Here is a 15,210-nt window from a genome sequence, read left to right on the forward strand (position 1 = left end):
TGTAGTTGCTTAAGACCATGTTTGATTGTTTGAAAATATATTTTAAATTGTTACATTTTAAGTTATTTTAACTTGTCACATGGAATAGTGGTCTAGTTCTACATCTGTCACTGTCTTACAGTTTCATTTGGCTTCTTCCCTCATTTACCACTTAGACCTCTGTTGTGAGTAGTGTATTATACCTTCCTCAGCTGTTTTGACATCCTTACATGTAATTTGAGAATAGAAGTGCAAAATAAATGAAAGACATTTCTTCTATTTATACTGTGATCTTTTTTAGAAAGAATATGTTTGCTTTTGAAAAAATAAAATTAAGTATTTTTGAGCTATAAACATTGATATATTTACTTTTTATATATTTCAGGACCACATTTTAATCCCAGCGCTATTCATAACTTTTATGACAATATTGGATTTGTAGGTCCTGTGCCACCAAAACCCAAAGGTTAGTGTCTCCATTAAGTGTGAAAACCATTACATCTTGAAAAACAAGATTTTAGAAAATTTTGTTTTTAGCAACCTTCCACTCTAGAAGTGCTTCAAACATTGGCATTCATGGATGAATTCATCAGGAGGATAGTTGCTTATTTTCACTTATATGCTGGGGATGGGAAAGGATGCAAAAGTGTTATGTACTTAGCTCTTTAAGAGTAATATGCAGGTCCTTAGGATTCATTATATATACCCCTCTAAAACAGCAAGTCTTGGCAAAAGAAATCATCAGGTGCAAAAATTTGTACTCTTTAAAATTTTAGATAAATGAAGAGGAAGACACCTTAGGGAAGTTTACTTTTCGTGAGTATTCTGTTGATGCATAATTCTGCATAATCAAAATACTCTAAATTCCAAATGAATCATTTTTAAAAACTAAGGAGCACCTAGGCGGCTGAGTCGGTTAAGCATCTGACTCTTGATCTCAGCTCAGTCTTGGTCTCAGGGTTGTGAGTTCAAGCCCTGCATTGGGCTCCACGCTGGGTGTGAAAAAAAATTTTTTTACCTACTATCATTTTACATCATTGATAATCAGACCATATGCACACCAAACCAAGATGTCACAATAGGTGTGTGGATTTTTTTACTCTAGGAATTAAAAGAGAGAAATGATAACAAGAATGAATAGGTATGTTACTAGCTCTTTGGTTTGTTAGAAGACTTTTCACATTAGCACTCAGTGGAGTTCTCTCCACTCCGTCATTTTTGTTTAAATATAATTGTATTGGGCCTAGCTGTACCATCTTTTTTTTTTTTTTAATTTAAACGTTTCTAAACACAGTTAGCTGGAATGCAATGAACTATTATTCCAGAGGAGCAAAAGTGAGATTAGGGCATTTGTCACAGTAAGCCCAGTAAGGTTAAAATACTACATGCTATTTGGATGTTAATTAAATAGAGTAAAGAAAACAGTGGCATAGCCTAGCTTCTTAAAATAAACAAAGTGGGTATTTCAGACTCTGAATAAGTTGCTTTAATATAATCTTTTCACTCTCTTTCGAAAAGTAGAATTGTTCTTATAAAAAGATTCCTGTTTTACTTCTACTTAATCCAGTACTTATGAATTGAGAGTGGGAGGGAGTATAGATGGAAGGTAGTTGGAAAGGAGGTGAAATGGAATCAGTCATGACAGTTGTTGAAGCAGGATAAGTACATGAGGGCTTAGTTTACCGTTCTCTCCACTACTGTATATGCTTGAAGTTTTTTGTGATAAGAAGTAAGGAAACGTGGAACGGTGAAAGCAAAGGATGGGAAGCCTTTCCTTAAATTTACAACATATCAAGGGAAGGGGTCCAACATGGTGTCCTAGGAAGACTCTGAACTTACCTCTTCCACAAACACACCAAATCTACACCTACATATGTATGGAGCAGTTCCACCTGAAGAAGAACGGGGGGCTCATTGAACAGCTCTGCACGACAAAGGGTAGAAGGACCACATAGAGATTGGAAAGAGAGATAGAGACACGGGAACCATGGGAACCCCACCCCCTACACTACAAACTGCAGTAGGGGGAGATAGCACTGAGGAGCCTACGCACAGATTTGCCCACCTGGCCCCAGAGGAAAAACAAAAAACAAAGATGTGGTTTAAAGGGCAACGGGAATATAAGTGAGGAAAACCCATTTACCAAACCTAGAGCATCCACCAAATGGTGAGGGAACTGCTGCAACTCTCTGGGGTCAGAAGTGCCAGCAAGTACCATGTTTACCTTCTCCCACCACTATGATAGCACAAATGGGAGCAAAGTCTAGCCAACCTGCCCTCTCAGCAAGACTCGGGCCTCTTCCCACACCAGTTCTAGTCATCCTTCCAAAATGGCCCCATGCGCCTATGCCTACCTGAGCTCCAGCCATCCCACCAAAGGGCCCCAATGCAGTGCGCACTGGTAGACGCCCAGCCTGCACCCACTGCAGTTCCAGCCGTCCCACCAGGGCACCTCTGCATGGAGTACCCTGGGTCTCCGCTCACACCTGCTACAGGCTCCAGCCAGCCAGCCAAAGCTGCCGGGCACACACATCTTTATGGGGACATTCCTACACAAGGCCACTCCTTCAAGACTGAAAAAGGTCTTTTTTTTCTTTTGCCTAATTCATTGAAATAAACACAGAAAATCAAACAAAATGAGACAGAGGAATGTGCTCCAAACAAACAAAGACAGAACTACAGAAAAGGAACTAAATGAAACAGAAATAAACAATCTACTTGATAAAGAATTCAAAGTAATAGCCATAAAGATGCTCACTGAACTTGAGAGAAGAATGGATAAGTTCAGCGAAAACTTCGACAAAGAGATGTAAAATGTAAAAAGAATCAGAGTTAAAGAATGCAATTACTGAAATGAAAAATACACTGGAGGGAATGAGCAGATTAGAGGATGCAGAAGAATGGATAGACCATCTGGAGTCAGGGTAATGGAGAGCACCCAAACTAAACAGCAAAAGAAAAAAAGGAATGTTTTAAAAAAGGAGGATAGGTTAAGAGACTTCTGGGACATCAAGAATAGTAACATTCAGGGGCACCTGGGTGGTTCATTCAGTTAAGCATCCAGTTTCAGCTCAGGTCACGATTTCACGGTTTATGAGTTCAAGCCCTGCATCAGGCACTATGCTAATAGCCTGGAGCCTGCTTCAGACTCTGTGTCTCCCTCTCTCTCTGCCCCTCCCCTACTCATTCTTGTTCTCTCTTTGTCTCTCTCTCTCTCTCTCTCTCTCTCTCTCTTTCTCTTTCTCTCTCTCTCTCTCTCAAAAATAAACATTAAAAAAATAATTTAAAAAAATAGTAACATTCATATTATGAGCATCCCAAAAGGAGAAGAGAGAGAGAAAGGAGCAGAAAACTTATTTGAAGAAATAATAGTTGAAAACTTTCCTAACCTGGGGATGGAAACAGACATTCCGATTCAGGAAGCACAGGGAGTCCCAAATAAAATAAACCCAAAGAGGTCCACACCAAGGCACATAATTAAAATGTCAAAGATTGGGGCACCTGGGTGGCGCAGTCGGTTAAGCGTCCGACTTCAGCCAGGTCACGATCTCGCAGTCCGGGAGTTTGAGCCCCACGTCGGGCTCTGGGCTGATGGCTCAGAGTCTGGAGCCTGTTTCCGATTCTGTCTCTCTCTCTCTCTCTCTCTCTCTCTCTGCCCCTCCCCCGTTCATGTTCTGTCTCTCTCTGTCCCAAAAATAAATAAACGTTGAAAAAAAAATTTTTTTAATGTCAAAGATTAAAGATAGATAATCTTAAAAGCAGTAAGAGAACAGGAATTAATTGTATATAGGGGAAAAACTCCATAAGACTCGGCTGATTTTTCAGCAGAAACTTTGCAGCCACAAGGGAGTGGCATGATATATTCAAAGGGCTGAAAGGAAAAAACCTACAACCAAGAATACTACTTAGCAAGATTATCATTTAGAATTAGAGAGGTAGAGTTTCCCAGACAAAACTTAAGAGTTCACCACCACTAATCCAACCTCATAAGAAAGGTTAAAGGGACTTCTTTAAGCAAAAAAGAAAAGACCGTAACTAGAAATAAGAAAATAATGAAATGAAAAAATTTCCCAGGTTAAAGCAAACTTATGGCAAAGATAGTTGATCAATTGCTTATAGAGCTTAGTATGCAGGCTAAAAGACAAAAGTAAAATCAATTATATCTAAAGAAAATTAGTTAAGGGATTCACAAAATAAAAAGATAAAATATAATATCTACATAAAACATAGAGGAGGGAGTAAAAATGTAGTGCTTTTAGAGTATGTTCAACTTAAGCAATCATTGACTTAATATAGACTGCTAAATACTTAGGATGTTACATATGAACTTAATGTTAACCACAAACCACAAACCAATAATAAAGACACAAAAAGTAAAGAGACAGGAATCCAAACACAACACTAAAGAAAGTAATCAACACATGGGAAGAAAGCAAGAGAAGAAACAGAGAAGAACTACAAAACCAACCAGAGAACAACAAAATGGCAATAAGTACATGCCTATCAGTAATTACTTTAAATGTAAATGGTCAAAATCCTCCAATCAAAAGAAATAGGGTGACTAGATGGATAAAATAACAAGGCCCATGTATATGCTCCCTACAAGAGACTCACTTCAGACCTAAAGACACTGAAAGGGATGGAAAAAGATACTCTGTGCAAATAGAAGAAAACAAACAAACTGGGTTAACAATACTTATATCACACAAAGTAGACTTTTTTTTAAACATTTTTTTTAATTTTTTTTTTAACGTTTATTTATTTTTGAGACAGAGAGAGACAGAGCATGAACGGGGGAGGGGCAGAGAGAGAGGGAGACACAGAATCTGGAACAGGCTCCAGGCTCTGAGCTGTCAGCACAGAGCCCGACGCGGGGCTCGAACCCACGGACCGTGAGATCATGACCTGAGCTGAAGTCAGACGCTTAACCGACCAAGCCACCCAGGCGCCCCTTAAACATTTTTTTTAATGTTTATTTATTTTTGAGAGAGAGACAGAGACAGAGTGTGAGTTGGGGAGTGGCAGAGAGAGAGGGAGACACAGAATCCGAAACAGGCTCCAGGCTCTGAGCTGTCAGCACAGAGCCCAACACGGGGCTCGAATTCACGGACCATAAGATAATGACCTGAGTCAAAGTCAGATGCTTAACTGACTGAGCCACCCAGGTGCCCCCAAAGTAGACTTTAAAATGAAGACTGTAATGAGACAAAAAAGGGCGTTATGTAATGATAAAAAGATCAGCAAAAGGATATTACAATTATAAATACTATGCACCCACCAATAGAGCACCTAAATATATGAAACAAATATTAAGAGACATAAAGAGAAATTGATAGTCATACAATAAGAGTAGGGAACTTTACAACCCCACTTACATCAATGGATAGATCTTCCAGACAGAAAATAAGGAAACATTGGCTTATGAACAACCCATTAGATGACATGGACTTAACAGAAAATTTCATCCAAAAGTAGCAGAGTACATATTTTCAAGTACACATGGGACATTCTCCAGGATAGATCACATATTATGCCTTAAAACAAGTCTCAGTAAACTTAAAACTGAAATGTGAAGCATCTTTCCAACCACAGTGTTATAAAACTAGAAGTCATTTACAGGGAAAAAATTGGGGAAAAAACAAATATGTGGAGGCTGAACAACATATTAAACAACCAATGCATCAATGAAGAAATCACAGAGGAAGTAAAAAAATACTTGCAGACAAATAAAAAATGGCAACACAGTTTCAAAATCTCTGGGATGCAGCAAAAGCAGTTCTATGAGGGAAGTTTATAGCAACATAGCAATATAACCTCAAGAAACAAGAAAAATCTCAGATAATCTAACCTTACACCTAAAGGAACTAGAAGAAACACAACAAAACCAAAATTAGTAGAAAGAAGGAAATAATAAAGATCAGAGTAGAAATACAATAGAGTCTAAGAAAAACAATAGAAAAGATCAATGAAACCAAATCTAGTTTTTTGAAAACATAAGCAAAATTGATAAATCTTTAACCAGACACATCAGGAAAAAGAGAGGACTCAAAATCAGAAATGAAAAAGGAAAAGTAACAGCCAACACCCACAGATATACAAAAGATTATAAGAGATTACTATGAGAAATTATATGCCAACATTTCGACAGCCTAGAAGAAATGGATAAATTCCTAGAAACAAACATTATTCCAGGACTGAATCAGGAAGAAACAGAAAATCTGAACATTTCAATAACTTAGTAACGAAATTGAATCCGGAATCAAAAAACTCTCAACAAACAAAAGTCCAGGACCAGATGGCTTCACAGGTGAATTCTGCCAAACATTTAAAGAAGAGGTAGTACCTATCCTTCTCAAACTATTCCAAAAAATAAAAGAGGAAGGAAAACTTCCAAGTTTATTCTACAAGCCCAGCATTATATCCTGATACAAAACCAGACCTTTTAAAAACACTACAAAAAAAAGAAAAGGAAGGAAGGGAGGGAGGGAGGGAGGAAGGAAGGAAAATTACAGGCCAGTATCCCAGATGAACATAGATACAAAAATCTTCAACAAAATATTAGCAAACTCAGTTTCAACACTACACTAAAAGGATCATTCACCACAGTCAAGTGAGATTTATTACAGGGATGCAAGGATGGTTTAAAATCTACAAATCAATCAACATGATATACCACATTAACAAAATGAAGCATAAAAACCATATAATCACCATAATAAATGCCGAAAAGGCATTTGACAGAATTCAATATCTGTTCATGATAAAAACTTTGAACAAGGGGTCCCTGGGTGGCTCAGTCAGTTGAGCGTTTGACTCTTGATTTCAACTCAGGTCATGATCTCATGGTTCATGAGATCGAGCCCTGTGTCAGGCTCTGCTCTGAGAGCACAGAACCTTCTTGAGATTCCCTCTTTTCCTCTCTCTCTTAAAATAAATAAACATCAAAAAAAAAAACTTTAAACAAAAGTGGGTTTGGAAGGAATATACCTCAACATGATAAAGGCCACATATGACAAACCCGCAGCTAACATTATAATCATTGGTGAAAAGCTAAAAGCTTTTCCTCTAAGATCAGGAACAAGACAAGGATGTCCACTTTTGCCATTTTTATTCAGCATAGTACTGGAAATCCTAGCTGCAGATTCAGAAAAGAAAAAGAAAAGGCATCCAAATTGATAAGGAAGAAGTAAAACTGTCTCTATTTGCAGATGACATAATGCTATATATAGAAAACCCTGAAGATGCCACCAACAAAACTGTTAGAACTAATAAATGAATTCAGTAAAGCTGTAGGATACAAAATTAATATGCAGAAATCTATTGCAGTTCTATATACTAGCAACAACGTAGCAGAAGAGAAATTAAGAAAACCATCCCATTTATAGTTGCATCAAAGAAAAGTAAAATACTTTGGAATAAATTTAACCAAGAAGGAAAAAATACCTATACTCTGAAAACTATAAGACATTGATGAAAGAAATTGAAGACAACACAAACAAATGGAAAGATGTATCATGTTCGTGAATTGGAAGACTTAATATTGTTAAAATGTCTGTACTACCAAAGCAGTCTACATTGAGATTCGGTGCAGTCCCTATCAAAATACCAATAGTATTTTTCATAAAACTAGAACAAATAATCCTGAAATTTGTGTGGAACCTGAAAGATCCCAAAGAGCCAAACGAATCTTAAGGCCAAACCTGGAAGTATCAGAATCCCAGATTTTAAGATACGGTACCAGCACAAAAATAGACACATAGATCAATGAAACAGAATAGAAAGCCCAGAAATACCCACCCATATATCATCAACTAATCTACAACAAAGGAGGCAAGAATATAAATGGAGAAAAAATAATCTCTTCAATAGATGGTATTGAGAGTATTAGACACCTACATGTGTCTAAAGAAAGAAACTGGAAAAAAAAAAAAAAAAAGGAAACTGGACCACTTAAAAATAAACCCTAAATGGATTATAGGCCTAAATGTAAGACCTGAAACCATAAAATCCCTTAAAGAAAACACAGGCAATAATCTTTTGGACATTGGCCTTAGCAACATTTTTCTAGATGTGACTCCTCAGGCAAGGGAAACAAAAGCAATATTGGGACTACATCAAACTAAAAAGCTTTTGCACAGCAAGGAAATCACCAACAAAATAAATAGGTAACCTACTGAATGGGAGAAGATATTCGTAAGCAGTATATCTGATAAGGGCTTAATATCCAAAATAGAACCATACAACTGGACACCAAAAAAACCCCACACATCATCCAATTTTAAAACGGGCAGAGGACCTGAGTAAACTTTTTCCAAATGCTACAAATCACTAATCATCAGGGAAATGCAAATCAAAACTATAATGAAGTAACACCATTCAGAGTGGCTAATCAAAAAGACAAGAAGTAAAAATTAAAAACTCAATTTGAAAAAGACCAGAAATAACAAGTATTGATGGGGATGTGGGAAAAAAGGGAACCCTTGTGTACTGTTGGTGGGAATTTAAATTGGTACAGCTACCATGGAAAATAGTATGGAAGTTCCTCAAAAACTAGAAATACCATATAGTCCAGTAATTCCACTGCTGGGTATTTACCCCAAGAAAATGAAAACATGAACTTGAAAAGATACATGCATCCCTATGTTTATTGCAGCATTATGTACAATAAGCAAAATACGGAAGTAGCCTAAGTGTCCATTGATAGATGAATGGATAAAGAAGATGGGTGTGTGTGTGCGCGTGCACATGTGCACAATGGAGTATTATTCAGCCATAAAGAAGAATGAAATCTTATCATTCATGACAATATGATGGACCTAGAGAGTATTATGCTAAGTGAATAAATCAGAGAAAGACAAATACCATATGATTTCATTTATATGTGGAGTCCAAAACAGCAACAACAACAACAACAACAAAACAGATGCAGACTAATAAATACAGAGAACAAACGGCCTCTGGGGTGGAGGGAGATGGGCAAAATAGGTAAAGGAGATTAAGTGGCACAAACTTCCAGTTATAAAATAAGTAAGTCACAGGGACAAAAAGTACAGCATAGGGAATATAGTCAACAATATTATAGTAACTTTGTGCGGTGACAGATGGTAACTACATCATGATGAGCATTGTGTAATGTATAGAATTGTTGAATCACTATGTTGTATACCTGAAACTACTAGAACACTGTATGCCAACTATCCTTCAATTTAAAACATTCATAACATGTCAAATGATGAAATATGGCATATTATTATTTCCAAAAAAAGAAAGAAAAAAATTCTTACTAGCTTGTTCGCAAAAGATAAAAATTTGTATGCTATTTTGGGGAAATATAGAATCAAACATTCTTCCCTTAGGGCTAAAATAGAGAATTATTTATTAGTTTCATTTATAGAGGTTTATTTAGTTAGAAATGATTTTACAGTTCTGCTTTACACTGCAGTGTTGTTTTTTTTTTAACGGCTAAAATTAGTGTGGAAATCACAAGCCATCCTTTGCAATCCAACTTCCTCCTTTTAAATTCTGGTTTCCAAATACCTCTAATAAAAAGATTGGTAAGTTTAAGTACCAAATGAGATTGTGCAGATATAAGAAAACCATTGGAGATTTTTCATAAAAAAAAAAAAAAAAAAAAATTGTAGGTCCCTAGGGGCACCTGGGTAGCGCAGTCGGTTAGGCATTCAACTTTTGGTTTCAGCCCAAGTCATGATCTCACAGTTTTGTGAGTTCGAGCCCCCATCAGGCTCTGAGCAGGCAGTGCAGAGCCTGCTTGGGATTCTCTCTCTCTGCCCCTTTCCCACTCGCACCTCTTACTGTCTCTGTCTCTCTCAAGATAAATGAATAAAGCTTAAAAAAATTTTTTTTTAATTTGTAGGTCCCCTATTGATTACCTTAGATATCTAAATAATGAAGATAATGCTGGTGTTTAATAATAGATTGAAATGTTAATACAAATAGTACCCCTTCCTAAAAACTTTTGTAGTTAAACAAAAAGGATAGACAAAGTTTTTTAAATGTGCCAGGTAGGAATGTTTTCTAACACCTAAGTGAGACCAAAATTCTAATAAGTAGGATGGAGCCCGAGATTAAAACAATTATTCAATAAAAGTGTCTCCCAAGTATGAAATGTGAAATCATTTTAAATGGTAAAATGTCAAAATAAATCTTAACTATTTATTTTAATGTGGGTAGGAAACATTAACTAGTATTTTCAGACCCTTGATTTTTCAAATATTTTCATTTACAAAACCCTTAATTAGATATTTTTAACTTACTCGATTTAAAGAAAATTACTGTATAAATAACACTTTCGGTTGCTCGTGCATATGGCAAAAATTGTCATGATGCCTAAAAATTGCTACCAATGCCTGAAAGTCGACAGTTTTGCAATAAAGTAAGTATTCTTTCAGACTAATCAGTAAAAAAGATGCTGCCGAAGGGGGACAGAATACCAAACATCACTTAATTATTTTAAATTTGTTATAAAAACTTGACTTCCTATATTTTATCTACTAGATACCGCAGTGTGTATTTTAGGTTATCTGAAAAGCTACCATTTAGTTACCAACTCAGTAGAGTAGGTGGAATTTGCAAATTAATAGACGGCATTTTAACATAGTTTGAATCTTTACACTGTAAACCTCAGCAGGAGATTCCAGCAAGCAACACGTGCTTCTTTTACCTTAAACCTCCCTCAATAATTTGCAGCAACTCTGTCCTAACATTTCTAATGGGATTCCCACAAGAGTAGTTTCATAAATGTAATTTCATCTTAGATACAGCCTTGGAGGAATATAATTATTCTTGATATTTAAGATACCTTAATCCTTTCAAGCAGTCTAGAACATCGGCCTCTTAGAGCTGCAGTGGCTTTAGTTTATGAGAAAGATCAGACCTGGAGGGTATGTGGTTTATCTGAGATCACAGAACAAAGCCATGAATGAGTAGCAGACCCAGGAACAGAACTTCACCTCGTGTTCTTTCTACTGTTCCATAATAAGTAGGATTTTAAAATGAACTGAGAGATAAAGGATGGTAAAGTGTTTATACTCAATTTGCTTCTCCAAGTCTATTGTTGAGACAGTGAGGATTTGAGAAATTAGCTCATCTTTTTATTTTTATTTGTGTTGGTCAAGACTTACATTCTTAGCAGATAGAGGACGTTTAACAAAAAGGTCCATTCCTGGAAGAAGACAGAAATAAAAATACTGCTTCAGTGGGGAATGAAACTCTAGCATTAATGAGATATAAACTTTGTCAGTATTGCAGTAGGATGGATACCTTTTCCCAGTCTTAAGGTGACATGGGAATTTGCTGTTGGGTCCCCTGTGAGTTGATTTCGGTTTTCTCCTGCTATATATAAATTGGAGAAAAGATACTCTTTTCCCCTGAAGGACATAGCGGGGTGACCCCGTCATGTCCCTGTTGGCTCCCTAGAGGTTGGAGAGAACGGAGCTTTGTGTCCGTTTCGGGTCGAGGCTTCATTTGCTTGACAGGCTGCTTTCCTGCTGTGCAGTTACAGGTGTCTAAAGTTGCCAGTAATTGATGACTTCGTGCTTTTTGCTTCTAAAATCATTCTTTTGCTTCCTTATAGATCAAAGGTCCACCATCAAAACACCAAAGACTCAAGACACAGAAGATGATGAGGGGGCTCAGTGGAATTGTACTGCCTGTACTTTTTTGAACCATCCAGCCTTAATCCGCTGTGAACAGTGTGAGATGCCAAGGCATTTCTGAGCCAAAAGGCCCTATATCTCTAAAACCACATCTGAAGTTCAAGAAACTAGTCTGTCATCAGGGGAAAAGTTTCACTGCTACATAGGATTTTGTCAAATTGAAGGTGTGACAGGATGGTGTTGTGCTAATGGTAAATGTCAGCCCACAGAGCTAATAATACCTCAGTCTAATGTCATGGGCAGTTGAAATTCATCACATGAAAGGTAATCTGCTGAAAGACTTGGTTGCCCACTGCCTAACCATGTACAGTGTTACCAGTAGCCCGTTATGGATACTTCTCAATCTATTAATGCCTAGGTGTTCCCAGTACCTTTTCCCCCTCATGTCACTACTGAATTTTGACAGGAGGCAGGAATAGAACGATGGCTTTTTTTTTTAAAGCTTTCGGTGAAACACTACAAACATGAAGAAAAGGAACAAGGTTTAACTATTTAAAAACTGTTTGCTGCCGCATGGTGCCAATGGATGGGGGAAGAACTTCATGAATCTGTGGTACTCCTGGCCTTGTCTTTGTCTTCCCTGAAAACGTCTCCACTCTGTGAAGCCAGCATCTGGGCTCTAAAGATGAAAAGGAAAGCAGCGTGCATTGTCTGTACAAACATGCAGTGAAATATCCCAAAGCTTTTCCTGCTGTACAGATCTCTCGAGTCTGCTTTAAGTGATTTCTTTTCTTCTTTATTATTTTCTTATATTTCTATATGTATAGTGTAATAGTCTTTTGTTAACTAATTTTCTTTTTTCCTTTTAGTGATTAAGCACGATCATGTCCCTTTTTAAGCCTTACCTGAGAGAAGCAATGCCTTAAAATAAAAAAAAGCATTAATGAAATGAAGCTGTGCACAAAATAACCTTCCTCTGCTCACTCTGTACTTTGCCCTCATGAGTGCCGATGTTCTGTGAAGACATTCAGATGCTGCCCAGTGAATTGCAGGAAATATTCCAAGACTTACGTCGATAAGTCACACTATCTGTACTGACTTCGGCAGTGGGTGGCACAACGGTGTTTGATCTCCCACAGGGAAGCTTAAAACAAAAGGTATTTTTAACCCACTGACAGAGCAACAAGGTTGAGCTTGCTCCATCTGCCTGGTGTCCCACAGAACTCTCACGGGAGATTACGATCGGGAAAGTACAGTTTGCAAAACCAGCAACAGCGGCCGTACCTACAGCCCTGGTGTGGGGAGAAGTTTAAATGCTTTACTGTTGGGGCAGTCCGTTTCTAAACCTGAAAACCTGTTGGTGGCAGTATCATGCGTATTTATAAAACGAGGCTAGTCATATTTAGGACAACTGAAGGAAAGCTGGAAAAAAGAAAAACAAGCAAACTTGAACACTGAAGCAACCTCAAGCATCTCTTTATTTTGATGATCTATTTTTATAAGGAAAATAAATATTCAGATGATCGGGAATGTATATAACTAAATGAAATCAAGAAAAAGAAATAACAGTATGCATTTAAGAGCAGAATTATGAAATTATCTATCAGTGCTTAGAACGGGGCTAAGGGAAGTGCTGAAATGTAGCAAAAAGGTAGGAGATAATGTTGACTGTCACCCATTGTAAATGTCTGCAAATGGATATTTTTTAAGTAGGCAGGATTATTACAGGTGATCTGTATGAATGTCAGAGCCTCGACTTCCGGGCTTTGCATCTTGTATATGGGAAGAAATAGGACAGTCCTAGTTAATTAGCCCATAGACCCAAAGCCCTTACATTTGATACGTTTTGTTTTAAAACTAGGCCTTGTTTTTCAGCTTCATCTGCAGTTCTATGTGAAGATTGATAAATCAGTTTTTACTTGTTTTATTAATAAAACGTAATTTGGATATCTTGAGTTGATGGTTTTGTGATTTAGCTGGGTAAACTATCTTTGTAACAGATAAGTTATTTATAAAAATTAAAAAACTTATATTCTAATGTGGATTTTGTGACTTGTTTTTAAAGTCTGTGGGACAGAAGACAGTTTCTACCCCAGCCGAACATTTGATAGTTAATTGAAATCAGAGAGAACTCATTCCCTAGAGTCTTCTCGTGACAGATGGCATTCAACTGCATTTCTTGGATGATTTTTCGCCATTTCCTCAGGCTTCTTAACTAATGAAAGAAAGCGACCCTGTTTCAACTGAGCCAAAAACAATGTAATACTGCTTCTTTTTCGTCGTTACTCCTTTTCCTTTCATTTCTTTTTGGGTTTTTACCGTTTACCTCATTGGAAGCGTGATATCTTGGGCCATTAGGGTGGAGGAGTCACTTAGTATCTACTTTATCGCATAATGTGTAGGTGCTGGGGATCCCAGTGGTGCTTCTCTTGAAGAGAATCTCTATATTAAGACTTCCCGAAAAATATAACTTGGTTTTTCTGAGTATGAAAAAAAGAAAGTAGCGTTTGCTGATCTCTTTATGTCGTAACCGTAGAAAGCCCTGCCTTGCCTCGATTTGTGTTTTAAACCTAGTGAGACAGAAATACCCTTTGCCAAGGAATATGAGGCCTGGACTTGCTGGTGGTCTGGAAACCACCTTCAAGAATTACTGCACTAAAGTAGAATTACGGACACTAAGAACCTCAGATGGAAAGATGGACTTCTGTTTCTCATCACTGTTATCCTTGGGTGTTGACGTTCTCTTATTTAAAGGTGAGGTGGGCAGTTAGTTCGGGGAGCCTGGATTTCTCAGAAAAGCTTATATTAACACAATAGTGGCCAGTATATGCTCTTATAACTAATACATTATGCAAAGATGTATGTCATATTGCAGGTTTTTGTGAAAGTATGAAAATTAATTTTTCTTTAAAAATTTACATTTACTTTAAAAAAAATTTTTTTTATTTTTACATTTATTTATTTTTGAGAGACAGAGAGACAGCGCGAGCAGGGGAGGGGCAGAGAGAGAGAAGGAGACACAGAATCAGAAGCAGGCTCCAGGCTCCGAGGTGTCAGCACAGAGCCCGACGCGGGGCTCAAACCCACGAACCGTGAGATCATGACCTGAGCTGAAGTCAGACGCTCAACCTACTGAGCCACGCAGGCACCCCCCATTTACTTTTTTAAGTGACCAATCTAGATGAATCTGCAGCCTAATATTGACTTTATATTGGAGAATTGAAATTGTGCACAGAATCATATCCACAGGTAGTCAAAACTATGTTGGTTATTAACTTTAAACGTATTTTAAAGCATTTTTAAACCACAGACTTTCCTGACATTTCATCATACCTCTATCCCAGTTAAATGTTGACGGGACAGTCCAGTGAGCAGTGATGGGTTTAAGAAGTGAATGGTGTAAGCTATAATATTCAGTCCCTGAGTGATTGAAGTTGGCTGTATTGCCTTAGAAAATGATGTTAAATCCGTAGTGGCACTGAAGGCCGTTCCAGATTTAATACCTTCATGCTGGGTGTTAGCATAACTTCCCTTATGATATTACAAAACACTTCTATTTCTCTGTGACAAACATATTTTTGACTCCAGTTTTTAGAAGCTACAATTATTATATCCG

At 37.3% G+C, this 15,210-nt stretch overlaps 1 protein-coding gene across 7 annotated transcripts in view; it reads left to right on the top strand.

Moving 5' to 3' along the window:
* TAB2 (TGF-beta activated kinase 1 (MAP3K7) binding protein 2) overlaps positions 1-13,549 on the top strand; it is a 90,475-nt gene extending 76,926 nt beyond the window's left edge. For 6 of the 7 annotated variants that reach the window (XM_047858123.1, XM_047858127.1, XM_047858125.1 and 3 more), the window contains 2 exons: positions 365-445; positions 11,573-13,549. In XM_047858123.1, coding sequence (XP_047714079.1) covers positions 365-445; positions 11,573-11,715 — 224 coding nt within the window. In that variant the 3' untranslated portion in view covers positions 11,716-13,549. The remainder of the gene's footprint in view (positions 1-364; positions 446-11,572) is intronic. The other variant, XR_007152078.1, reaches the window with a different exon arrangement.
* The last annotated feature ends 1,661 nt before the right edge of the window (positions 13,550-15,210 follow it).

Source organism: Prionailurus viverrinus, chromosome B2 (assembly GCF_022837055.1).
Source record: "Prionailurus viverrinus isolate Anna chromosome B2, UM_Priviv_1.0, whole genome shotgun sequence".
Classification (NCBI taxonomy): domain Eukaryota; kingdom Metazoa; phylum Chordata; class Mammalia; order Carnivora; family Felidae; genus Prionailurus; species Prionailurus viverrinus.